Below are 27,948 nucleotides of genomic sequence, written 5' to 3' on the forward strand. Positions count from 1 at the left end.
AGCAAAGCACAGAGGAAACCACATAACCATGCACCTACAACACATGGTTCCAAACTCAATTGAGCTCTGAGCCCCAGTCATCAATCACTCTGCCTAACTCTGTTTAGCCTCCTCTACCGTTTACTACGTCAGGGAATATTTAAACCTCTGCTACTCTCCCCAATACTTCACCCAATGACAACTCAAGAGACTCTCAGTCTACCCTAATAGACTCTTTTATCAAGAAAATTCAGACTAACTCACTCCCTCTACATCCTGTCTCGTCCCTTAAGCTTTTTTATAGCCACTCCAATCCATATGTCCTTCCCTTCACTCTAAGGGAGAGAGGTTTCCATCTGCTGAAGGTCAGACTTTCTTCAACATTTAACTTCATTACTCCCTGTCACCTCTGACTTGCTCCATCAGTGATCACACTGCTCTTTATAAATATTAAATGTCTTCCTCTCTATCAGCTCCTTCCAATCAGTATATAAACATATTCCCATACTTAAAAACTAATTTTTATATTTAAAAAAATTCCTTGACTATTCTGGCCCAGAGACAAAGTTCTTGTCCTTGAAAGAGTAAGAACTATAGTACTAAGTTCTAATCCCAACTTCTTGGCCGTGTCACCTTGATAAGTTTTCCCTCTAAAGATCAGTTCTGTTTGGTTCTCTTATCTGCACAACAGAGCAATGACAGTCATTACATTATAGGATTAAATGAGGCAAACACATGTCAAGTATCTACCACTGTGCCTGGCACTAAAAAATGTTAAGTTTTCATTTCACAACATAATAACTATTTGTGCTATTTAAAAATGTCAGTTTTACACAGTGTTTTTCCTCTGAAAACACATTTAACAGGCAAACAAAGATCTAGAGAGCTGACCATATTAAACATACAGATGATGTTTTTTATAAGTTTGATAGCAATTATAATATAACAATGCAAAGTACATCAGAGAAAGTTCCACTACCAGGAATGGTGAAACAACTTTTATTAGACTATCTTCTCCTGCAGGTAATAACGATAAACATTTGATAACATATTAAGAAAATAACTATTTGAAGGCTCTGGAGAGCAATAAAAGTGATAAAAATAGGAGAGGAGTACACCTTCCCATTAGGAAGAAGTCAACAGCACTGGATGAGATTTCCCCTTGTAGAGCTTTTCAAGTGAGGGCTATTCCCTGTGCTGATAGCTCTGGCAGCAGGAGCTCAAGCACAAAGCACCCCTTACAGTGGCCTGAGGAGCCAGAGGATGAAAGCAACTGGAGCCACTGCAACTAACCTCACCAGCATCACTGGTTAACTCTTGAATTATACATTTGTAGAAGAGATTCCATACTGAATGACAGAGGTGGCTGCTGAATGGAGAACTGAGCAAATACTTCAGCTATTGCCAACTGCAAAAAGCCAGAGTTCAGAGTATGAATCTAACCAGGTGAACTACTTACTAGAAATACACTCTTCAGAAGATAACAGAATCCACAGTCTCTGTACCACATCATCCATAATGTCTAGTATGCAATAAAAAGTTACTGGGCATGCAAAAACGTATTTTAGGTGATCCACTGTCAAGAGAAATGTACTCAAACAGAAACTGATCTTAAGATGATCTACACTGGAATTCGCAAACAAGAATCTTAAAGCAGCCATTTTCTAAGAAAATATAGTTGCAGTGACTGAACAGGATAGGAGTCTTAGCATAGAAATGCAAACTAGAAACAAATGGAAAGTCTAGAACTGAAAAGCATAATATCTAAAATGAAAAAAAAGTTGACTGAATGAGCTTAATAGAAGATTTGAGAGAGGAAAACTTAAAAAGAAAAGAAAAAACAATGAATTTGAAAACAGAGCAAAATAAAGTATCCAATTTGAGGAACACAGAAAAGAAGACCGAAAAAGTGAAGAGCACTTCAGTGACCTGTAGGACAATATAAAGTGGTCTAAATTCCACATAACTGGATTTCCAAAGGGTGAAGAAAGAGAGAATGGGGAAGAAAAATATATTAAAAGAAAAAAATGGCCCCCAAATTCACAAATTTGGTAGAAAACAAACTTACATATCCATGAAGCTCAGAAATCCCAAAACAGGATAAAGAAAACCATACCTAGGCACATCAGAGTAAAAGTGATGAAAACAAAGATAAGAAATGGTATTGAAAGCAGCCAGAGAAAAAGACACATTACATACAGAGAAACTATAATATAAATGATGGCTGAATTATTATCTCCAAAATACATGAAGTGAGAACTGACAGAAGGGAGAAAGACAAATCTATAACAATTTTCTCTCATCTAGATTTAAAAATCAGCGAGAATACACTAGCTCCGAATAACACTATGAAAATCACCTGGCCTGACGCTATGGAACAGAATACCCTAGGACTACGGATGATGCAGTCTTTCCAGATGCCCTTGCTGAGCTATTAAAAACCACCAAAAAATTACAAAAGACTAAAATGTTACAGAATATGTTCTCTGACCACAGCAGAATTAAACTGTAAATAAATCACAATAAGATATTAATAATACCCCAAAATTCAAAAATAAAACAGTTCTAAATAGTACAAAAGTTTAAGAAGAAATCACAAAGGAAGTTAGAATATACTTTGGGCTGATTGAAAATAAAAAATATCAAAATTTGTGGGATGCAGTGAAAGAGGAGTATTTAAAGGCAGATAAAGTAGAGGATACAGATAAACTTATATCTTTAATTGCTTACATTAGAAGAGTTTTCTCCCAAAGAAGACATACAGATGGCCAATAGGCACATGAAAAGGTGCTCATCACCACTAATTAGAGAAATGCAAATCAAAACTACAATGAGGTATCACCTCACACCAGTCAGAAAGGATATCATTAAAAAGTCTACAAATAATAAATGCTGAAGAGCATGTGGAAAAAAGGGAACCCTCTTACACTGTTGGTGGGAATGTAAATTGGTGCAGCCACTATGGAGAACAGTATGGAGGTTCCTCAAAAAACTAAAAAGAGAGTTGCCATAGGACCCAGCAATCCCACTCCTGGGCATACACCCAGACAAAACTATATTTTGAAAAGATACATGCATCCCTATGTTCACAGCAGCACTATTTACAATAACCAAGACATGGAAGCAACCTAAATGTCCATAGACAGATGAATAAAGAAGATATGGTGTGTGTGTGTGTATATATATACACATACATACACACAATGGAATATTATTCAGCCATTAAAAAGAATGAAATAATGCCACTTGCAACAACATGGATGGACCTAGAGATTATCATACTAAGTGAAGTCAGAAAGAGAAAGATAAATACCATATGATATCACTTATATGTGCAATCTAAAATACGACACAAATGAACCTGTCTACAAAACAAAAACAGACTCACAGATATAGAAAACAGATTTGTGTTTGCTGGGAGTGGGGAAGTGGGTGGGGGTGGAGGATTGGAGTTTGGAATTAGCAGATGCAAACTATTATATACAGGATGGATAAACAACAAGGTCCTATTGTAGATCACAGGGAACTATATTCAATATCCTGTGATAAGCCATAATGGAAAAGAATATATAAATCTATAACTGAGTCACTTTGCTGTACAGAAGAAATTAAACACAACATTGTAAATCAACTATACTTCAATAAAATTTTTTAAAAAACAAGAGTTGTCTCAAATCAATCATCTAAGTGTTACCTTAAGAAGCGAGGAAAAGTTAGGTGAATGAAAGACAAAGTAAAAGGAAAGAAATAAAGGTAAAAACCAATGAAATACAAGAGACAAATGATAGAGAAATTAACAAGGCCAAAAGTTTTTCAAATAAAATATCATTAATATTGTTAAACATTTAAAGAACAGATTAAGAAACATAGAAAAACACAAATTACAAATAAAAGGAATAAAGGATGGGGTACCACTATGGAATGAATATTAAAAGGATAATAATGAAAACCCTGTGCCAATAAATTCAACAAATCAAATTCCTCTGAAACACACGACTTTCAGAATTGACATAAAATGGAATAAAAGATTGAAATAGCTTTATATCTTTATGAGAAACTGAATTCACAAATAAAAATTTTCCCCTAAAGAAAACCTCTAACTCATATGGATTTACTAGTGACTGCTACCAAACATTAAAGAAAGCCAAACTCATACATGTCCTTTCAGAAAATAAGGAAGGAAATGCTTCCATTTTCCTTTATGAATCCAGGATTACTTTCATATCAAAACCAGTCAAGTATTATTTTTAAATTTACAGAAAAATTATCACTCATGAACACACACACAAAACTCCTTAGCAAAATATAGGCAAACTGAATCCAGCAATATTTAAAAAGAGTAATAAAAGGTGACCCACTAAAGTTCACCTCAGGAATCCAAGTTGGTTTAATATTTAAAAGTCAATGAGTGTGATTCATCATATTAAAAGAATAAAGTGCAAAACCATGACTACAGCAATAGATGAAGATAAACCATTTTGTGAAATTCAAAACTCAATCATGATAAAAACCACTCAACAAAGAATAGAATGAAACCGTAATGAGATAAAGGGCATCTATAACAAAGTATAGCTAACATCATACTTAACCATGAAACAGACTGTTTTCTCCCTAAGTAAAGGAAAAGCCTCTGAAGTCTGCTCTCAATATTTCTGTTCAACATTGTATTGGAGGTTCTGGTCAGCGCAATTATGGGGGAAAAAAGGAAAAGAGGAAGGCAGGCAATTTGGAAAGGAAAAAGTAAAATGGGTTCTGTTCATAGGTAACATGCTTGTTTACCTACAAAATCATATAAAATATACAAAACAACTGCTAAAACTGATAAGCAAGATTAGCAAGATCACAGGATACAATGTCAACACACAAAAAATCAATTGAATACCTGTATACTAGCAACAAATGTTTGGTAGAAAATTAATTGTGTTTATAATAGCATCAAATATTTAGAAATAAACCCAAGAAAAGACATTTAAGACTACTAAACTAAAAACAGTAAAACACTGCTAAAAGAAACAATGAAGACCTGAAAAAAATGAAGAAAAATACTATAATCATGGGTTGGAAGACTCAATTTTGTTAAAGATGCCAATTCTCAACATATTAAAGGGTCAATGAAACTTCAATCCCTGAAAACTTTCAGAGAAACCAGCAAACTGATTTTAAATTTTTATGGAAATGCAAACGACCTAGAACAGCCAAAACAATTTTTATAAATAACAAAGTTGAAAGACTTGTGGTTTGTGCATTTAAGGCTTATTATTTAACTACAGTCATCATTTACCTGAAGTTGAAGTACAGAGGTAAGACTAATCCATGATGAGAAAATCAGAAGAGTGTTCAGTGGCTGCCTGAAGTGGGGGAGGGATTTATGGAGAAGACACTCCAGGAAACTCTCTATGGTAATGGATACATTTTCTATGTTGTAAGGGGTACAGCTTACACAAGTATATGCATTTTAAAAACATCAATTTGTGTGCTTAAGATGTAAATTTCACTTTAATGTAAATATCTCTTTAAAAGCTATAAACAATAGTAAATTCCAGGTTTGCGTGTTTGCTTTTTATAGTGCTGTGGATTAATAATTCTGAAACTACTCTCTGTGTGTTCTAGGCTGGAGTACATGAGTAATATATTTAAGTATAATGGGTTCCAGCTTTCTCACTGTTGGAGAAGTTAGTTTCAAATAGAGAAAGGATAAGAATGTACTCCCTATGGTTTTGGAATAGAATCAGAGGTGTCAATATAAGTACGAACTCATGGTTTCATACAAACAGAACTATAGATAAATAAAATATAGATTTGTGTGTATATGAAATATATGTATAAATATGATAATTATAATTTCCTAGCTTTAGTTTCATTTCTAAACACCATTTTCCATTAAAAAGGAATGGAAGTAACAGCTTCTGGGAGTAAGAGCTAACTGCAGGGGTTGGGAAAAGAAAAGTGTACGATGAGCCTGCAAGAAAAAAAATAACTTGCTGTAACAAAATAAGGAAGTGCTCAAAGGATGATGGGAATATATCAAAAGGAGTAGCTCGAAAGGGCTCTCACTGGCCAAATCTGGGACAATTTTGAGCAGTGATCCACGGACTGTGGACCTGATGGGTAGGGGTAGGAACAGACACCCCCAACTAAACTGCACACTGCGGAGATTATAAAGGAACCACAGCCTCTTGTGCATAAAGACTACCGAGTTCCAGCTGACTCTGTTCTACTATTGTCCAATTTATACCTACTCACAACCACTTCCAAGTAATGGCTGAAGGGGAATTTTGCATGGAGCAGTATTACCAAAGCCTTTTGCAAAAAGCAGCGGATTATGTGGAAGAGCTTAGAAGAACTAACACAACTTCACTGGTAGTGAGGAAGTGGGTGGTTGCTCCAAGAACAGCACCCAGACTGGGAGCTCTGAATGAAGGGAGCACCAAACAACTGTTTTTCCAGAATGAAAGGAAAAGCTCTATAGGTGGAACAGAGCAGCAATGTAAAGGCGATCAGTTCTAAATCAAAGTGTAAAAGAGAGAGGCAAGCAATTATGGTCATTTGTAAAATAAGAAAGCAGACTACACGTCTGTCACAACCACAAAATATTCTTATGACATTTTATTATATTCTTTATTACTCCCTCACGTGTTTTAACACTCACTGCACCCTTGTCCTCTTTGCCACACGGTCACCCTCACTGGCACCTGCCCAATCCCGGTAAACAAATACATAACGATGAAATATACTGAGATTTTCTTCTTTATAGGGGCTGGAGCTACCAGTCAGCAGTTGGGCTCTGTAGTTCTCATCTGCCCCTTCCTCTTTTTTTTTTTTTTAAACATCTTTATTGGAGTATAATTGCTTTACAATAGTGTGTTAGTTTCTGCTGTATAACAAAGTGAGTCATATATCTCCATATCCCCTCCCTCTTGCATCTCCCTCCCACCCTCCCTATCCCACCCCTCTAAAATAATGGTTCTCATGAACCTAGCGGCAGGACAAGAATAAAGACACAGACATAGAGAATGGACTTGAGGACATGGGAAGGGGGAAGGGTAAATTGGGACGAAGTGCCCCTTCCTCTTGATCTAGTTTCAAAAGAGAGAAGGGAAGACATGGATGAGGCAAGTTGTTCTCTCCTCTAAATCCCTGCTCAGAGCTGCAGACCTCAGTCTCCAGCTCCCCTTAATGCCCACTCTGCAGTGCTCCTGGGGAGTCCAAATGCATCTTGAAACGTAATAATGAGTCATACAAAAAAGACTCAGGGGCTTCCCTGGTGGCGCAGTGGTTGAGAGTCCGCCTGCCGATGCAGGGGACACGGGTTCGTGCCCTGGCCCGGGAGGATCCCACATGCCGCGGAGAGGCTGGGCCCGTGAGCCATGGCCGCTGAGCCTGCGCGTCCGGAGCCTGTGCTCCGCAACGGGAGAGGCCACAACAGTGAGAGACCCGCTTACCGCAAAAAAAAAAAAAAAAAAAAGACTCAGGAAGGAGCTAAAAACAATCATTCATGTACAAAGCATCCTAAACATTCTTCCTAAAAATGTTATTTTAGCTGTTTCTCTACCATGTTATCCTTGAATGAAAATCATGAAAACAATTTAAAATTAAATTATATTTGTATGTTATAACCATTATATAATGAAGTAGAAAACAGTGAATACAAACGGCAAAACAAATTACAATTATTTATAATGGGAAGAAAAAGGCATATGAAATAAACAAAACACATATTTTGATTGCTCTTTTCTCGTCCATTTGTCATTTCTTTGGTCGTCTAGCACCTGAAACTCCTTCCTATGTCAGGAGAATTCTCCACCTCTGGTTCTCTCCTATAGTAGTTAAATATGGCCAATAGTTGCTTTCCCAGTCTTGTAGCTAAGGACAGGGCATGGGGCCTAAGGGTGGCCAATCAAATGCACCTGCTCTTAGGCTTCAACTAGGAAATGAGTAATGCAAAGAAGCAGGGCCAGAGGAGGCACCACTCAAGACCCAGAGCAGTGAATGGCAGTGGTGCTGTCTGGCGTGAACAAACTTCAGTATCTAGCTCTCAGCAGACGGATCAGCCACGGCAGACTAGATCTACGGTGAGCATTTGTCAGTGATGCTGGCTGGTACAAGCTTGTCCCCTAGTTCTCCCAGCCATGCTCTACCATGCTGTAAGCGAACAAATAAATGCTGTTTCTGCTTAACTCAAGAATACTGGATTCACTTGCTCGCAACTACAAATTCTGCCTGACGCAGCTACCAGCATGCAACTGACCACATCATACTGGGCGGCCGCCTAGAAGGAGCTCTGTCTAATACACAGAACTACATTTAGTTTTTCCTCTGGTGAAAAACACTGTCCCCTTCTGAATTTCCTAGTTGTTATTTTGGCTTCTTTCTTTTAAAGGCTCTGATCAAATTAAAAGATCTTTCCTATCTCAGGGCTAGAAATTATACTATGTATGAATAAAATGACCGAAAATAAATTAGAAAAGAAGCTGTATTAACAGATTGTGCATAAGATAAATAATAAAAACCCAAATAACAAGCACCCTAGGTTACTGGTTCTAAACGGGGGAGTATATTACCAGAGGCAAAGTTCCCCATGATGATTACTCATTAGCTTATTCAAAGTGGCTTGAGGCTCAGGCCATTTGCCAAATTGACTCTTGCCCAAATTTTCCTGGCACACAAATTACCAAACAGTTAACCCTCCTATTAGTAGTCTCAGCAGGAACCAACGCATCAATGAGCACGAAGTCTCTTCTCCCGCCTTGAGAGGGCAACCAGAGCAGTGTTCAGGCCAAATGTCTTAGAATCACCACAGAGCTATGCCCAGTGTCAGATAATAAATACTTGATTGTAGATAATGGGAACTTTGCTTTCCCTGACTTTTGCTGTGGCAGTGATTTAAAGACCTGGACTCATTTAAAATAATGGATTTTTGTGTCTTAATGCTTTTAGATTTCTAAAGCTCCAATTTACTCTACATGCAAGAGAACTGAAGATGTTTGGTTAATATATTTAATTTCAAGAGTAAAGGTGACAGGTAATTTTGTTGCTAAAATGACTTTGTTGTTACTGGCCTTATTAGCTGCTCTAATACTTTCTTTAAATAAAGACTTGGGATAAGAGTACAAACTGTAACTCTTCTCACATGCTACAAGCTACCGTAATAGAATATCCTTTAGGGACAAAGGGTAGCACTGCCTCTCAGACAGACCCTTCACTGAGACTGCACAGCCAGTGAATTTGGCCATAAAGGACCCCTGTATCCCCATTATAGGCGGGAGACAGATCACTGGCTCATTTCATACTAGCCTCTCAGGACCCCTAGGACAGAAACAATTTCCTTTCACTTCCAGCCAGGTTGGAAATGACCCAGTCATTCAGAAATAAACAGGATGTAAGCTGATTTTAAAAAAATCAACTAGATAATAAAATCTTTGATTCAACTCGAAATGAATTTCTTTTTTTCTCTCCTATAAGAGGAATGATAGATACAATGCAAAACAAGTAAAATTTAGGAAAGCATGCATTTTATGTATTGAACGAAAACTACAATAAAAAAAATTTTCTTGATTTTTGATAACACAGCATAAAACCGAGCAGATGTACTTTATCATGAAATAGCTCATTTGACACATTAAGAACATAATTGAAATGTGTCTCATCCAAGACATACAAATGAGTTTTAGTGACATCAGCGGAAACACACTGGCTCTTGCTTATGCGGTTTGTGGGGATTTTTGAAAAGCTCCAGAGACCTCAGTGGTTGTCTGCAGGGCTTTGTAGAGGGTGTGCAGAGTCCAGTGTAAAATTGTGTGATTCGGTCTCCCAGGCAGGGAAGGCCTTCTATTCTTTACTATTTTACCCAGTGCTTTAGTTTTCTACCCTGTGGCATACTGAGCAAAAGGTTTGCTTTTATTCAACACCTATACCAGAATGCTGGCATATATACGTTAATGCAAGGATACAATTACAGGGAGAAAACCTACACATTCAATGACAGTATCATAGACATTTATACAGTATAGTGCATTCAGGTTAATTGTTAACCAGGTGTTAAATGTGAGCTATAATAAATTCTCTGAAAAGGACAAACAGAAGAAACATTTTAATTTATGCTTTAATAATGGTTGGAAGAACATGTTACTTTTAATTCTAGTAATTAGACATCATTACCTTCTCTGATTTCCTCACTCTCTTTTCTAATAAAGGGAATCAGTAGTCTCAGCAGCATATCGGAAGGACAAAATTTAAACTTCTACTTACTTATGGCTGATCGCAGTAAGCTTTTATCACTTAGGAATCTTTGAAGCACGTGTTCATGTGCAATAATATGTATGTGTGTGGTGTGGGAGGTGAGGAGGGGGGAGGAGGCTGGTTTAAATGAAACACATGTGAATAGGAGCCTGGAGGTCTGCAGCAGACACACCATCAGACCCCAGAGGTGAGTCTGAGATGAACCAGAACTTCAAGATGACATGTTGTGAGACTGCGTATGCTATGCAAACTTTCATTCTATTCTCATATTATTTTCATTTTCAAAAAAAAATAATTTCTAGTTGCAAAGAAATACTGGAGACAAAAGTTGGATAAACTAAGTTGGGGATGCCACCATATGATCAGTCCTGGTTGCATTACTGGATCACTCATCTAACAGTTAAGCATGTCTTAGGGCACTAGAAAAGGGAAATCCATCCCCTCCAAAAAAAAATCCATTATTTTAATGAAAGCATCACAGTAAATATTATGGGAAACATAATTTGTCATACTTCTTTTATGATTTAGTGTTATATTTATTTTGAGTTACATTTGAGAAGGGCCACCAGAATTTGTCAGTAGTTTGAATTTCTAAGTCCCTATACCAACTCTTCTTGAAAATATTTAAGAACAAAACAACAACCTCAGAGATAGTCTCTTCATTCTACACTGTGTTATGGGAAAAAGAATTGTTTGAAAGTCTCAATACCTTCTTTTGTCTGCTCTCTGCAGCAGCCAGTTGTGTGGACATCCTTTCTTGCATTTTTCTGCAGTGGGCCATGACTGCTTCGAGGATGGAGAGGGGGTTGGTACAAACTGGCTTCTTCTCTTTATCGCCAGCACCTGCTTCATAGTCTCTCTGCAGTGCCAGGAATGGGTCATTTAAATTAAATCTCCCATACCGTTCCTGGATAAATACCTCCTTCCTGCGAGCCTAGAACAAAATCAGAGGAATGTATTCAAGAAAGAAATGAAAATATACAGAAGGCTATTTATACGAAGGTTCTGTGATTACTGCTCCAAATGGTATTCACAACTGTCATGAGTAATAGCTTACATGTGATGTCAGGTGGTGAGTGAGAGGAAAGGGGACTGTGACCCCAAAGCCTGACCAGCCTGCCATACCACTCAGTCTACTTTCAAATTTTCTTCCTTTGGAATATTGTCTTTTAAATTACAAAAGCTGCAAATACAGTTTTTCCCATGATGCCTACTCCTTCAAGGATCTGAATTTTAGGTACAGTCTGTTCTCATTTAGTGTAAAATAAAAAATATCAACAACAAAATAACTTTTAGCAAAAATTCAAAAACAAAATAATATGTTTATCGAACTTAACATTACACATAATCCTCGTCACGTTAAATCACAAAATATAAATCTCCCAAGTTTTATACAGAGAGAAAGAATTTTATAAATATTTGAAGAAAATATTTCATGAATTTTTTATGTCAAAAATCACAATATTCACATTTTGTGAAGTGTAACCAACTACAAAAAAAAACCTCCAGAAAATTAGGAAGATGTAAATGTCTTCTCATCATTGAAGGACATTAAAATATAGTTCACAGAGTCCCAGGAAAGAACATAGCCTCATTTTACTTTAAATGTCAGTCCATCAGCGTTGAAGTAAATTTCACATCCACTCCGCACTAAATGCAATTTTCTATAATTAGCCTACAGTGAATGGCCTTTGCATAATATGGAAAATAGCAGTAGAAATGTATTGAAAACAAGCAACAGTTTCCTAACTCAGGTCATTTGGAATAGCTACCAGAAAAAATTATTCTATGTCACTGCCAGTGGAAAAACTAAATTACAATAAATCAAGCTTAACTGTCCAAAATGTTAAACATGCTTTCTGAAGAAATAGTACATACATTTCCTTAATTTAAAGGCAACTGCGTAGACTAACTCAACTTTTCCATTTTAAGACCACTATCAGCAAGCCAAAAACTAGATAAACACAAGTGCAAAACTGGGAAAATCTAATGTTTCTTCTCCTATTACCAAATTAGATTAGGAAATACAATTTAAGAAAAGTCCAATTTCGCCATAAATTTAAGCTAGCTTTCAGAGGATCATTTTACACTTAAAAGTCAAAGTGGTTTATGAATCAAAAAGCATTTCGTATTTCTAGATTCTTCAAATTCAATTATGTAATCGATAAGCTGAATAAGTATCACTTCAGAGATGCAATTACAAAAGCAATTTCATTCTGTCCTTCACTTTTCTATTAATTTTTATTCAATGCAGTAGTTCATCCCCCACCTCTGGATGAAAACTTGGGATAGCCCCCATGGTTTTTCTAATTACTTTTATCTAATACAATTCCTATAGTCACTTTAAAATATAAAACTCTCAATTTGGTTATTAGAATATCCAACTTCAGTGGTATGATGGCTTCCCTTCCCCAGCTAAGATCTGCACCACCTGGGAAGGAACCGTTTAAGAAAACCCCTCTTGGGCTTCCCTGGTGGCGCAGTGGTTGAGAGTCTGCCTGCCGATGCAGGGGACACGGGTTCGTGCCCCGGTCCGGGAAGATCCCACATGCCGCAGAGCGGCTGGGCCCGTGAGCCACAGCCGCTGAGCCTGCGCGTCCGGTGCCTGTGCTCCGCAGCGGGAGAGGCCACAACCGTGAGAGGCCCGCGTACTGCAAAAAAAAAAAAAAAAAGAAAAGAAAACCTCTCTTCTATCCAATCTTCTCCCCCTCTTTCTTAGGTGTTTTAGTCCTCTCTGGGTTGGAAGGGACCAGAGGTAGAGGATGATGATGAAGATGGAGGTGAGAGAACAGGAGCATTCTTCCTGACTGGTTCAGTCGAGAAACTAGCCTTACCAACTGGGTGTGGCAAATACTTAAAGCCTACTCTTTTCCCATGAAGTGCGTGGTAGCTTGAGAAAGCCACACACACCTTCTCACTTCTGGGGACCCTTCATCTACAGTTTCCCCAATGTAAATCATAAATTTAGGACAGACTACATAACCTGCAGAGCCCAGTACAAAATGAAAACATGGGCTCTTTGCTAAAAGTTATTAAGAATTTCAAGATGGTAACAGCATATCCTTTAACCAAGTCTAGGGTCCTTCTAAGTGCATGGCCCTTTGTGACACAGCCTGCACACCCATGAAGCCAGCCTTGCATACATATCTTCTGTAGCATCTAGAATCCAGTTTTTTGTCAGCTGAGGTTCCATGTTCTCCAGGCTTCTCTACTGAACTGGATCTGAATCAATCTCATTCCTACTCTTTGATGCCTATGGCCCAACCTAGTCTATGGGAAACACTCCTGAATCTTCATTTAAAGAAAATCTGGGAGTGCAACATGACCACTGCCGCCATCTTTTTGTCATTTCCACAGAATGCCTGCTTTTTTCAGCCCCACCTCCACTCAGAGCACCAAGACCTCATAAGGAGAAACCTAGTAAGTCATTAAATAGTCTGGATGAAGCACTTTCCTCTTGAGGTGAAGGGAAAAGCAACTAAATGGGGGGATGCCCAGCATTCTCTCCAGAGAAATGCTCTTTCATAAAAACCTTTCTCTCTTTAATCTCCAAAAATTAGGTATTTTTATACCCTTAAAGTGGGTAAGGAATTTAAAAGTCAAAGCTGGATTTCAAACTGTCTTCTGAAAATTTTGCATCTTGGTCCTCATTTTAGTAACTAATATCACTATGGGTCCCCTGCTGAAACTTACATTTTAACAACCAGTTAAAATTACCTGATGTCTACTTACACATCCAACGTATTTTATGATGTACAATATCTGTAACACTAACTCAAACCATTTCTTAACCACACACATTATTCTTAAATCAGAGTGAACTTTTGATAAATGGGTTAAAATTAACTTTTATATAAGAGGTAAACAACATATATCATAGGCTATTTCCAGTTTAAACAGATTTTATGGTCTGAAAAATTTTTTTAATTATTTATTTTTGGCTGCATTGGGTCTTCATTGCTGCACGTGGGCTTTCTCTAGTTGCGGAGAACGGGGGTTACTCTTTGTTGTGGTGTGCAGGCTTCTCACTGCAGTGGCTTCTCTTGTTGCGGAGCATGGGCTCTAGGTGTGTGGGCTCAGTAGTTGTGGCACTTGCGCTCAGTAGTTGTGGCTCGCGGGCTGTAGAGCGCAGGCTCAGTAGCTGTGGCGCACGGGCTCGGTTGCTCTGCGGCATGTGGGATCCTCCCGGACCAGGGCTTGAACCTGTGTCCCCTGCATTGGCAGGCGGATTCTTAACCACTGTGCCACCAGGGAAGTCCCCTGAAAATTTTTAACACTTTTTCTTTTTACTACTGTGAAAGTTTTGCATGTATTTTTCGTTGTATTTTGGCTTTATTTTAAAATTACCAGCTTTAACTGTGGCATTGTCAAGTGTGGGCAATTTTTTTTTCTGCTGAAAATGTTGTATAATTATATGTCTACAGGATCATAAACATAAAACTGCCAACTCATTTGCTTTGCCAATATAGACTGACGCTTAACCTTTATGACGAAGTTCAAGACACATACATTAGCTTCTTTTAAGGGAAGAAGTAGGGCTAACAAGCTATGCAACTTTGTCCCCAGTATCTTTCATTTTCAAAATGAGATCAATGAAGCAGCCTCATTTGTCTCTAGGACCCCTAGAGTATACACAACAAATACGATTTTATTTTCTTTTAAAGTTCCTAAAAGCCTGGAAACCTCAGGTAAAATGAATGTGAAAGATTTTATACATTCCATTAAACTGACCCCTGATCCCATGTTTATTGCTTTAAGACAGTAGTCCCCAACCTTTTTGGCACCAGGGTCTGGTTTTGTGGAGACAATTTTTCCACGGACTGGGGGGTGGCAGGGGAAATGGATGGTTCGGGCAGTAATGGGAGCAATGGGGAGTGGCAGATGAAGCTTCACTCGCTCACCCTCGCTCACCTCCTGCTGTGCAGCCTGGGGGGTTGGCGACCCCTGCTTTAAGAGATGCCAGGTAATAATTCTACTCTATAGCCATACAGGAATTTATTTATACATGTTACATGTATTCAGCATGCATTTTTTATATCCTTGTCTTAAAGTTAGAAGCAGGGGTTCTCATTTTTCAACTATTAATGTTTATTTCTTATAACATTCTTGTAAGAAGTATACCTTTCTTAGCATATCTTTCTTTGTCACAGAGTGCTTAATTTTGAATGTACCACATTACTTTTAAAAAGAGCAGATCAACAATATATACAAGTGTTAATATTTAAGGAGACTGTGTAATAAAAAAGGACTTCAAATGTGTATCATACTGCTCTTGAAGAGGCCGATCCTTAAAAAAAAGGAAGAGCTGAACGTGCAGATAACTTCTTGCTTTATGCATCAGAATTACTTGAGAATGAAATGCATTTCAGGGTAATGAGTCATTTGAAGACACAGGCTAACTATAATTATGAAAACAGACTCAAATTCTTAAAACCGGCTACACTGATAAGTAAAAATATAATTTCATTAGCATGTGAAGCTTTATAGAATCTTGAAAAAATCACAAGCAAGAAATAAAAACATGGCCATTATTAATGGAGGATTTGACCAATACAGAGTTCCTACTTTTGGCTTTCATTGTTGTGTAAGATCAACTGAAGTAGATTGGACCCTACCAGTAATAATAAAAAGAAAAGTACTTTAGCTATTCAACTTTTTCTATAGCATGTAATCCTCTTAGGAAAAAAACCCTACAACTTGGATTGTAAGTCACAATTAAAACGTATCACTGATTAATTTTAAAACATATTGACAAACTTGTAGCTAAAATTATTCTGTCTTATGAAAAGCTGGAATGATTTTGTAACATTAAAAAATATCAATACTTATAAAAGATAACTTTTACTGAGAGCATTTTTTTTCTTTTTTTTTGCGTTACACGGGCCTCTCACTGTTGTGGCCTCTCCCGTTGCGGAGCACAGGCTCCAGACGCGCAGGCTCAGCAGCCATGGCTCACGGGCCCAGCTGCTCCGCGGCATGTGGGATCTTCCCGGACCGGGGCACGAACCTGTGTCCCCTGCATCGGCAGGCGGACTCTCAACCACTGCGCCACCAGGGAAGCCCGAGAGGGCTTAAATAAAATAAATAAATAAATAAATAGGGCTTAAAACCTATTGCTAGGTTTTCATACTCACTTTCTCCTAAAACTAAGTCCAGAAGATAGCCACTTTTTAAATTCACATTTTATAGACAAGCAGACTGAGGCTCAGAAAAGATTAACTTACTCTCCCCCAAGGTCATTTCAACAGGAGCTGGTATTCAACCTAGGCAATCTTTCTCCAAAGCCTACTCACTGAAGTATTTTTTAATTATGACTAGAGTATTATGGAACACTAGAAAAGGCTTCAAAAATAAGTATTGTTTACAACACTATTCAAACCGATACAAAGAAATAAAGTTTGAAAGACAAAAATATGACAATATTCTAAGTAGTTAACAGCTTTCCATATGCTCTATACGTACTTTCATTGTTACTGACCATATACTAACATAATGTAATCAAACTTAATCGTTTTTCCCCCAAGATTCTTCAGAGATTTTATGCAAGTGCAAAATACAGTTCAATAAGAAAAACAGTTTCTAAATATGCTCTTCCCCAAAAGCATATTATCAAAAAGCACTGACTACCTAAAAATTAAAAAACCAAACCCAAAACCCACTAGCATTAATAGAGATCTAACTGCAAGAAGACTGCAGAGGAATTCTGTCCTCAGCTCCAGCCTACTCAACACAGTGGCCACTGTCATGGATGCCAATGATACAAAACTGCAAGGGAGGGATGGTCGAAATGATGAACCCAATCTGACAAGATGGACTTTCACAGGAATAAATATGAGTCAGTTCTTGAGTAGAAACACAGAGGCAAGTATGAAAATCACTTAGGGGCTGCAAGCAATACTACATTCAAGGATTGAACCATGAAATGAACACTGTTCCTCCACCACACCTCAAATCAGGACTCCACATCAGGCTTCATTCATTAATAGAAAATAACTGTCAGAACTAGACAATCCCTGGACTGCTAGGCTCACTTCTGGGTGAAGTATTTAAAGAATGATCAATAGAAAAAGGACCTGAAAACAGAACTGAGTATAAAAAGAAAATAGGAATGCTTAAAAGACTTAGAGCAGCACGATAGCATTCTTTCAATATCTGAAGTCATTTCATGTTTAAAGAGGTATTTAACTATTTACCTGATTCCCAAGGAACAGAATTATCACCACTGTAATAAGGAATGTTTAAGGGTCAAAGCTGTTCCAAAGATACAATAGGCTGCACTGGACTGGAGTGAAATCTGCCTCTGGCTGTGTTTCAAACATCGGCTGAAATGGTAGAAATGGGGAGCAGGGGTCTCAAAAATCAGGAAGGCTGTTGGCTTCTAAATCAAGAGGGATGGAAAATACATATTTTTCCAAGAAGCCAACACAAAAATTCATCTATCTAGTTCTAAATCTCTGTCTTAGTGGTAAGAAGTTCCAGTAGACCCAAAATGTTTTTGAAACTAAAATTAAGAGCTCTTCTAAGAAGTAAGGGGAAAAAATCCTAGTTGCAAATAAATCTCACTCTAAGAGGGGTGAAATATTCTGGGAGTGGGTTTACATATACAACACACACACGCCCAGAGGGTGGGAACAGCTATGTGAAAGTTACACAGTCTTTTGGAGAAGGACAGTCACTGCCCTTCAACGATTACAAAGGCTTAGAAATTCACTAGCCAGGAACAAGATATAACTTCCTGGAATACGAATAAAATGTCAAAAAGTCTAAATAGTTCAGCTGAGTGAATACATTTCAGACATTGCTTATATGTGGCAAGACATACACGGGACACAGAAATGAAGGCATGTCATGGCATCGCGTGAGCTTTCCTGCAATGCAGGAGGAGTATGACAGAGAAGAGGCAAGTTTTCCCTGCTCTCTCCCCTCCCACTCTTATGCCCCAACCTTGCGGCCATGACATCCTACCTGCTCATGGACAAAATAATCTGGATGTGCAGAAACTGTCATGCTAGGAATACATTCACATAATGAATATCGTGAATCATATATCAAGACTGACTTAGATTTATCTGGTTCCTGAGGCTAAAATCTGGAAGTCATACTTCAATAAACCACCAATTTTCTCACAGAAATGTAGACCATTCTAACAGAATCTATGAAATGGCTTGATTTCACAGAAGCCAGAGCCAGAACTAATCTCCTAATCCTTTACCGTTGACCTTGCCTGCAATTTACCACGTTGCACACACCCATCAGTGCTCATCTCAGTGGCCCACGCTCATCTGTAAAAATAAGATTACCTTTATTGCCTAACTAGGTCAAGAATCGTACACAATGCCTCGCTGTTCTGCTCCCTTGCTCGGAGTAGACATTTACTAAACTATCAGCACACTTTACGCCGAATCCAGGAATGGCCTCCCAATTTAATACATCTTAATACATCTCTCCAGGCAGTCACCACCCATCAGTCAGAACTGGAGCACAGATGAATGACCTGCCAACTCTGCCCTGGGCAGTTAATTGCTACAATTAGCTATATCTTTACCTCTACTAGACAGTTAAAACCATGCCTTTTATGTCTCTGTACTACCAGTACAATACACCACATGTACCAATTACTTATTTAAGGCTGATAGAAGTAATAGCTTCTATTACTGGGATTAGTCATTCTCAATGACCCTTGACTAGAAACAAACTTTTCATATCAAAAATCAATAATTTTAAATTTCATAAAAGAGGCAATATTACTCAACATTAATAAAAAACTAAATAAGTGTGTTTATCCACATCTATAAGCATATTTGAACTATTTTTTTATTTAAAATAATACACATTTGCTGAACTTGGGAAAATATGATAAAAGGGAAAAAGAAAAAAAAATCCATGATTCAATCATCAGAAAGTAGTTACTATTAAGTTTGCCTGGTGCTCTACAACTTATTTTTTCCAAGCACGTACTAAAAATAGCTATCAAGGACTTAAGGGAATATGTTTTAAGCAAACTTTCTCATTTAGTTTGCTAAACAGTTCCCACTTCAATGATCTATATCAATATTTTAATAGTATTCCATAAATGAACCCTTACACACTAAAAAAGCTCATTGTTTATCACTTATTTCGCTTTTAATTGTTCTAACATACCTGGAGGTAAACCTGTGGGAATATTTATAAAATTCACTGAGGTAGTATTACTGGGTTACAAAATAAAAACATTTTGGTATGAAAGGGTTTTTCAGTATCCACAAATCAATCAGTGTGATACACCTCATAACAGATTGAATAAAAACCATATGATCATCTCAATAGATGCAGAAAAAGCTTTTGACAAAATCCAACATCCATTTGCGATTAAAAAACAAAAAAACTCTCCAGAAAGTGGGCATTGAGGGAACATACCTCACCATAATGAAGACTTTTGAAATAAATTACCAAATTCCTCGTCAGGTGTTCACCAATTTTATTCCCACCAGCAGTAGTGTTTTTGCATCTATAGTTATGAGGGAGACTGGTCCATGTTTTTCTTCTGTTTTTTTTTTTTTTTTTTTTTTTTTTTTTTTTTTTTCCGGTACGCGGGCCTCTCACTGTTGTGGCCTCTCCCGTTGCGGAGCACAGGCTCCGGACGCGCAGGCTCAGTGGCCATGGCTCACGGGCCCAGCCGCTCCGCGGCATGTGGGATCCTCCCGGACCGGGGCACGAACCCGTGTCCCCTGCATCGGCAGGCGGACTCTCAACTACTGCGCCACCAGGGAAACCCCTCTTCTGTATTTTTAAAATATCTTTGTCAGTTTGGAGATTAGGATACCACCAACCTCAAAAAATGAGTTGGGCCATGATGCCCCCTCCTGTATTTTCTGAAAAGTTTTGTGTATATTAGTATTATTTATTTTTTGAATGTTTGATAGGATTTACCAGTGAAACCATTTGGGTCTGAAGTTTTCTTTAGGGGAAGGTTTTTAATAATGAATTTTTAAAATAGATACAGACCATTTGGATTTTTTATTTCTTGTATCAATTTTGTAAGTTGTATCTTTCAAGAAATGTGACCACTTCCCCTGGGGTGTTGGAGTTGTTCACAGTATTCACTTAATATCACTTTACTATCTGTAGGATCTATAGTGATAATCCTTTTTTTTAATTCCTAATATTGGTGATTTGTGTTCTTTTGTTCTTGCTCATTGTAGCCAGGAATATGTCAATTCTGTTGATTTTTTTCAATAGCCAGCTTTTGGCTTCATTAATTTTCTGTATTGTCTATTTTGCATTTTCTTAATTGGTGATCTTTAACAACAACAACAAAAATCTCCTTCTACTTAGTGTTCACTTTGTTCTCCTCCTTGTAGTTTCTTACTGTAGAATCTTAAGTCACTGATTTTTAGATCTTTCTTCTTTTTAATACAAGCATTTAAGTCTCTCAATTTCCCTCTCAACATTGTTTTAGCTGTATTTCAAATATTTTGATGTATTTTGCTGCCATTCAATTCATTTTCTAAATTTGTGACTCTGTCTTTGTCACACTGAAGTTTTTTTTTTTTTCCAAAAAATTCCAGGTATTTGGAATTTTCCCAAATAGCTTATTGTTACTGATTTCTCATTTAATTCTATTGAGGTCACTGAATGCAAATGAATTAAAGTGGTTGATAGTGTTGTTCATATTATCTATGTTCTTTTTCCCTATCAACTACTAATTGTTCTATCAACTACTGAGAGGTATTAAAATCTACTATGATTATGAAATTGCCTATTTTCCCTTCAATTCTATCAATTTTTGCTTCAGATATTTTGAAATCTGTTATTAGTTGCATATACATTTATAATATCTTTGTGAAGAAGTATCCTTTTATTATTATGAATTGCCTTACTTCTATAATACTGGGTCTTTTTTATATCTTTTATTCTGTTTCATTTATCTTCCTATTCATAATTCTCCAGTACAAATGTTTTCATTTGTATTATTAAATGCTATCCACCAAAAGGAGAAGCCTCCTTCACAATATCAGTTTCTAAGAATTTCTTTGCTATACTACCAGCTTATTCTTCTAGATGAAATTTAGGCTTACAAGTTCTAAAAATTAAAGCAATGATACCTCTGATTGAAATTATGTATAAATTAAAAACACATTTGAGGAAAGAAAACTTTTTCATAAAATTAACTCTTGCCATTGGAAAATAATCTTTTATTAAAATCTGCTTTTATATATTATAGTTTTCTATTTTCAAATCAATTACCATAAATTTGAGAATAAAGGGCTACTTTTTACAAATCTTTGTTAATATCCCCACTTCCCTAATTATCTCTGTACAGTACATACTTTATCTTGACTGAAATTGCTGAAGCAGTAGTTCTCAATCCTAGCTGCTCATCAGAATCATCTATGTAACCCTTCAAACACTGCTCTGGCCCAACACAATCAGTAGGTCCATAAAGATTCTCGTAAGCACTTTGATGCCTCAGCCAAAGGTAAGAATAACCGATTTCCTGCTTCTCTGTACACTTTCCTACCATTATTTCCACACTTGATATCTTTACGCTTATTCCCAACTAGGTAAATCTTTAGTTCATTTACTTTTCAAGCAGCTTTCGGATGGGAATATTTTCTATCTTTGCTCGTCTGAAGATGACTTCTATTTCCTTCTTACATTTACTTTGTCTGGGTCAAAACATTCTTAGGGGGTATCCTAAGACTCCTTCTGTATCCAACAGTGCACAGGAGCAAGTCCATGGCCAGGTGGATTTTGCTCCCTTTCAGGTAAGCCTCCTGCTTTTCTGCCTGATTACATCAATTTTCTGACCTTAAAATTAATAAATAACATTTAAGATTACTCCTGGTGTTGGCTGGTATTTTCCTGGCATGTAGCTTTTTCATCTGAAGACTCTGCTCCACCTTGGTTCCAGCAACCATTTCACTCGTCCTAGTCTCTGAGGAGCACCGATTTTTCTCCCAGTGGATCTCCATTCTCTATGTTCTACACACATGTATCTTCATTTCTAATCTGTCACTTTAATCCCTTCCTCTGGGTTCTAGGAAATCTTAAATTTGTCATGGGTTCAATGTTTTTATAGTGCTGATTTTTTTCACCCTTACTTCTGACAGATACTTTAATTCTCCTAGCGCATTCTGAAGTCTCGTAATGACCACATTAGGTAGGTACCGCTGTCCTCACATTACAGGTAAGAGCACTGCAGCACTGAGAGGGCAAGGGGCTTGTCCACGGTTGTGTGGCTACAAGGGGTGCAGCCAGGACTCACTCCAGCAATCTGCCTCCAAGATCCACGCCCCATTCTCTGCTTTCTTCCCCTCAGCTGTGCAGCTAGTCAGCTCTCCATCACAATCTGGCTCACCCACCATTCCGTCTCACTTCAGAGCCTATGTTTCCTTGAATTTTAAGACACAAAGCAGATGCTATCTAAAAATTACTTTCTAAAATTTACTCGTTTCTCATAATAATTTTTGTCAGATGTAGGTTGTTCCTTTGCATTTTAAGTGTTATTTTCCTTGTTCTATGCTGCAAAATCTTTCATAGGCCCTATGGGTTTTTCTCTTTCTTTCCTTTTTTTCTGTTTACTCCATCTTTGGGTCAGTAGGAGTCAACCCAGATCTGGTGTTTATCCATAAGCAGGTAAGGTAGAAGCTCCCTGAATATCTTGACTCTCCAGCCAGTTGCCATTAAAATGCTCCTCTAATATTGGGAGCAGTGAGCAGACTGGTGCAAATTTACATCGCAAGGCTGCTTTCAGCTGAGAGTGACAGGAAGTCAGAGCCACAGCCCCCATGAGAGATATGGGCTCCTGTTAGGTGCCCCCCAGCCTGTGTGTTAAGGACAAGAAGTCTCTTTGGCCGAACCTGTCCACTAGGCATGAGCACTTGTCTGTGGCATCCTCTGTCCTGACAGAATGTTAGGTAGTGGCCCCACTGCCCAGACAGCTCTCTGGTTCTTACAGCAACCTTTCTTTCTGATGCTTCTCCTTCACAGTCACAGAGAGGGATTTCAAGTGACAACTCCCTACCTACCCCTTAGCCTGACCTCGCCTCTCCAAATCCTAGGAGGTAGGAGTTGGCTGGCTCTTTGAACGTTACAGGCCCATCTCCTGAGAGAGCATCACAGGGACCCAGGAAGTGAGTCGGTCAGTCCTCATTCATCCCTCTGCGTGGTCACACAAACATTCTACCTAGAAGATACTCCTTTATTTTTCAGGACATGGGAAGTACAACAATTGAGAGAGTGGGCTCCGAGATCAGACAGAAAGGATTTGAATAGTGACTCTGCCACTTCCAAGGTATGTACACTCGGGCTGGTTACTTTACTCCCCTGGGTCTTCTCCACTTACATGAAGTTAACAGAGTACTTAACCCAGAGAGCTGTCACTGTTGTTTTGAAGGATTAATGAAATAATGCACGTAAGGCAATTAGCTGGGTGCCTGGACAATAGTGCAAGTGTAATAAACAATAGCTATCATTTTACTAATGATGGCATTCTTTCTAGCTTGTGAGTTTTTGCTTATTTTTATATCCTTTAGCCTATCTCATCAGAGAAATGAGAAGTTGGGAGTCAGAGGCCAGTGCCAAAGTCACCATGTTATTTAGAGCTCCCAGGAGAAGTTTATCAAGCTTCTAGCATGCTGGGTGATTGTGTTCATGTGTGCATTCACACACTTAGAACTATCCTGCCTCTTCGGTTGCATCATACTCCTTAAGGGAAAAGCCCTGTGCTCCTAATGGTCCATTATTCTAGACACCCCTCAGTGTAGTGGAAGGCCAAGCACTGAAGGTGCGCTCATGAGATGCTACATGTGCAGTAAAATAGAATCAACATGCCTGTGGATGGAAATGAACTCATCATCCGACACTTACAGAAACGCACATGAATATGACAGTCCAGGGATAGAGAAGATACAAAGTCCTTTGAGAGATTTTTTTAAAGGATTACAAAGCAAAATACAAAGACCTAGAACAAAATACAACAGAATCCTATTTCAATACCACTCTTTGATACATGAAATCAGTTCTAACGTAAGTCCAATGATATGTTCTCAAACAGCACATTTACAGAAAGGAGATACCGTTGTGCCATTAACTTTATAAGCTTTGCCTTATTAATGGATGTGTTTTTCAGCTCTCAGCGTAAATTTAGATGTCAACATGTAAATATTCTATCTGTAGCCTTAAAATAACAAATGTACACTAGCCACTCATTTGCTGAAGCTCTAAATCACATTGTTTTCTAAAACTTCTAGATACTGAATAAATTGGTAGAATTTTTCCAACAAAATATATAACCATCAAAAAACCTATCAAAGTTTGTTGCATTATAGTAAACTAGCGAAAGAGTAGCTTCTGGTAAACAGACTACTTAGAACATCCATAAGAAAATATGCTTCTGATGCAAATCAAAACTACAGTGAGGTATCACCTCACAGAGGTCAGAATGGCCATCATCAAAAACTCTACAACAATAAATGCTGGAGAGGGTGTGGAGAAAAGGGAACCCTCCTACACTGTTGGTGGGAATGTAAACCAATACAGCCACTATGGAGGTTCCTTAAAAAACTAAAAATAGAGCTATCATATTATCCAGCAATCCCACTCCTGGGCATATATCCGGAGAAAAGACACATATACCCTAATGTTCATTGCAGCACTATTTACAATAGCCAAGACATAGAAGCAACCTAAATGTCCATCAACGGAGGAATGGATAAAGAAGATGTGGTACATATGTACAATGGAATACTACTCAGCCATAAAAAAGAACGAAATAATGCCATTTGCAGCGACATGGATGGACCTAAAGATTGTCATAGTGAGTGAAATAAGTCAGACAGAGAAAGACAAATATCACATGATATCGCTTACATGTGGAATCTAAAAAAATGGTACAAACGAACCTATTTACTAGAAATAGAGTCACAGATGTAGAAAACAAACTTATAGTTACCAAGGGTGAAGGGGAGGAGAGAGATAAACTGGGAGATTGGGATTGACATATACACGCTACTATATATAAAACAGATAACTAATAAGAACCTAATGTATAGCACAGGGGACTCTACTCAGTACTCTGTAGTGACCTATATGGGAACAGAATCTAAAAGAGTGGATATATGTATATGTATAAATGATTCACTTTCTGTACAGCACAAACTAACAACATTGTAAATCAACTAGACTCCAATAAAAATTTTAAAAAAGAAGATATGCTTCTGATGATTAAAAAGAAAGTAAAATTTACTCAACCATTGATTTTAAAACAAGTGTTTGAAAAATAAGGCTTCTGTAGAGTGGTCTGATACCATCCAGGGAAGCAATTACCACTTCTGGGTACTGAATATTTGCGTACCAAGCACACTGGCAGGGATCTGGCAGGTACGCTGTTCATGTTTGCTGGACCAAATTCCTGCTCTGAAAATTCTCAAACAGGTTTTCCTCCCGTTTGCATGTTATTCACATTATCATGGCTACACAGAAGCACTTTCTGATTTGGCTTTAATCACCTAGAACTTTTAACTCATAACAAAAGAAACAAAACCAGCATTAAACGCCTTGTCTAAGATGAACATACAAGTAGTTATCCAAACAAACAAACAAAGAGAACCTCAAGAGAAAGCAAGGTAGCTTCCTTGAAAGATTTCAATATTTTGGGAATAACGTAGTTCACCAATATGATAATTCCGGAAATGCCTACTTATCTGTGACTCAAGTGAAGAAATGTGGAAACAGGAGTGGGTGTGGGAACAGTGTTAACATAAGCATCCCCACGCGAAAAATTTAAAAAGTGAAAAACAAAAACAGGGCAGTGTTGTCTCCTGGGGACAATATAATAGATAATTTCTGTGGGCAGAGGTTGTGATCAAAAATTTAAAATACGGTCCCTCTTATAGCTGCAGGAAACATAAGTTGACTCAGTTAAAAATAAAATTCAGGACAAAGAGAGAGAACGGTGGTGACGATTTGCTCTCGGTGCTGCACCCGCTCCCACCTCCCTACAGAACCAGCCCTGTTAACTGAGAGCAACTCACCAATCACAAGGCCTGCTGAGCATCTGGAAAACATAAACAGAAAGATCTCAACATTCTCACCGTCTACCAGCTGAAGATGACTCACTCCCTATCAACAACCATCAAGGGAAATGGAATGTCGACAGTTTGAAAGCAGTCTTTATTCAAACCCCGTCAGTAATTTGACCACCATTAAACGTTCCCCAGTCCCTAAAAGAATGTACCTCCTGTACTCCTCGCGGCAAACCAGAAAACCACCGCAGCTGCGAGACAGAAAAGGATCACTCACTACACAGATCACTGGGCAGCCCTGGGAGAAAGCAGAGTCATTGGAGGGTAACTTCATCACATGCCAGCAATAAAAGACGGTGTGTGTGCCCCCACAGATGGTGGCAGATGTGCAAACTTCAGGTCGGACACTCGTCTCAAGTCAGAGTCAGGGACCTAGCAAGGAACAGGTGAGGGGGAAGAGCTGATCTTATCCAAGGGACCGGCAGATCTCAGCAGGACAAGTGTCATTTGCAGGAAGAGGGTAAGAATCCATTTCAGATCATGCAATTTTGTCTTCCTTCACTGCGTGTGATGCAAGAACAGCTGTGAAAATACTTTATACACGATTAACTGTGGTGCATAGGTTGTTTGGTATTACTGATATAAAATCGAATAGGTCATTTATCAGAGGTTTGTGTTGGCTTACATTGCTGAAAAGGCTCAACTATTTATGTTTCTGCTAGACTTTTCTTTTCGCTTTACATCATTTATTCAATGAGAATGCATCAGGCAACGTCTGTGCACGGGACATTTCTCTCTAGCAATCAGCTGCCTTTGTCTTCTTTATTCTGCTTTGTGGGCAGGATGGGGAGGGGGTAGTGTATCTTAAATAGTCTGTAATAGAGAATGAATTACAGAATACTGGAAGCATGTGCTACACATTATGAAACAGCTAAAATGTGGCGTCTCCTCCAAAGGAGTTTAGGCCAAGATGAATGATACTCATTTCCAGAGTCTCCAACATGATTTATGACTGGCGATGGTCAATTTCTGAAAAGAGTAAACCTGAACTCTAGTTTTAAAGCCTATTCTTGTAAAAATCTATTTTCTCTTCTCCAAGCTATGCCACCCACCTTCTCAGTGAAAGTGAGCACGGGTCTGAAAGCCTCTGTGGGCTCAGACTAGATGACACCACACTTCTGTGTAGGTGGCGCATGACAGCGCTCGCTGGAGTTTGCTGCGGGAAGGAGGTCAGGACCCTGCCGTTCCCACCCCCTCTATCCTGGAGCAGCTACTGAAGGCATCTGTTTCTGTCCTTTAGTACCCTTAGTCTTCCATTAGTATTCCCGGAGAATATAAGAAGAGGAAAAATAACAAAGTTAGGATGGGACTAAGGTTGTCCCCCTCTGCCAAAAACATGTCAGTTCTTAAACTCTGGTCAGTTACACAGAATGTTGTTTAAGTAGAACTAAAGCCCGTGGTCACAGTCTCTCAACCAGAGTAGACAACACCATCATTCACACTAAAGACAGTTATTCTCATCTGATGATGAATACAAGATCAGATGATGCTATCAAACTCCCGGAAGACACACATCCCTAAGGAGCTATAGGACTAGGAATGGGCAGCCACACATGCTGGTTCAACCACTGTTGCAAGCGGCTGTCTCCCCATTTGGCTAGCCAGCAGGAAAGGATGTGGGTATACTTTAACTGCCTCCAGAGTAAATGCCCCAAATAGGAAT

At 38.3% G+C, this 27,948-nt stretch overlaps 1 protein-coding gene across 1 annotated transcript in view; it reads right to left on the reverse strand.

The window, feature by feature from the left end:
* CTTNBP2 (cortactin binding protein 2) overlaps positions 1-27,948 on the reverse strand; it is a 154,496-nt gene that overhangs the window by 84,523 nt on the left and 42,025 nt on the right. Inside the window, exon 3 of the mRNA XM_067746820.1 lies at positions 10,928-11,152. Coding sequence (XP_067602921.1) covers positions 10,928-11,152 — 225 coding nt within the window. The remainder of the gene's footprint in view (positions 1-10,927; positions 11,153-27,948) is intronic.

This window comes from Pseudorca crassidens, chromosome 8 (assembly GCF_039906515.1).
Source record: "Pseudorca crassidens isolate mPseCra1 chromosome 8, mPseCra1.hap1, whole genome shotgun sequence".
Classification (NCBI taxonomy): Eukaryota; Metazoa; Chordata; class Mammalia; order Artiodactyla; family Delphinidae; genus Pseudorca; species Pseudorca crassidens.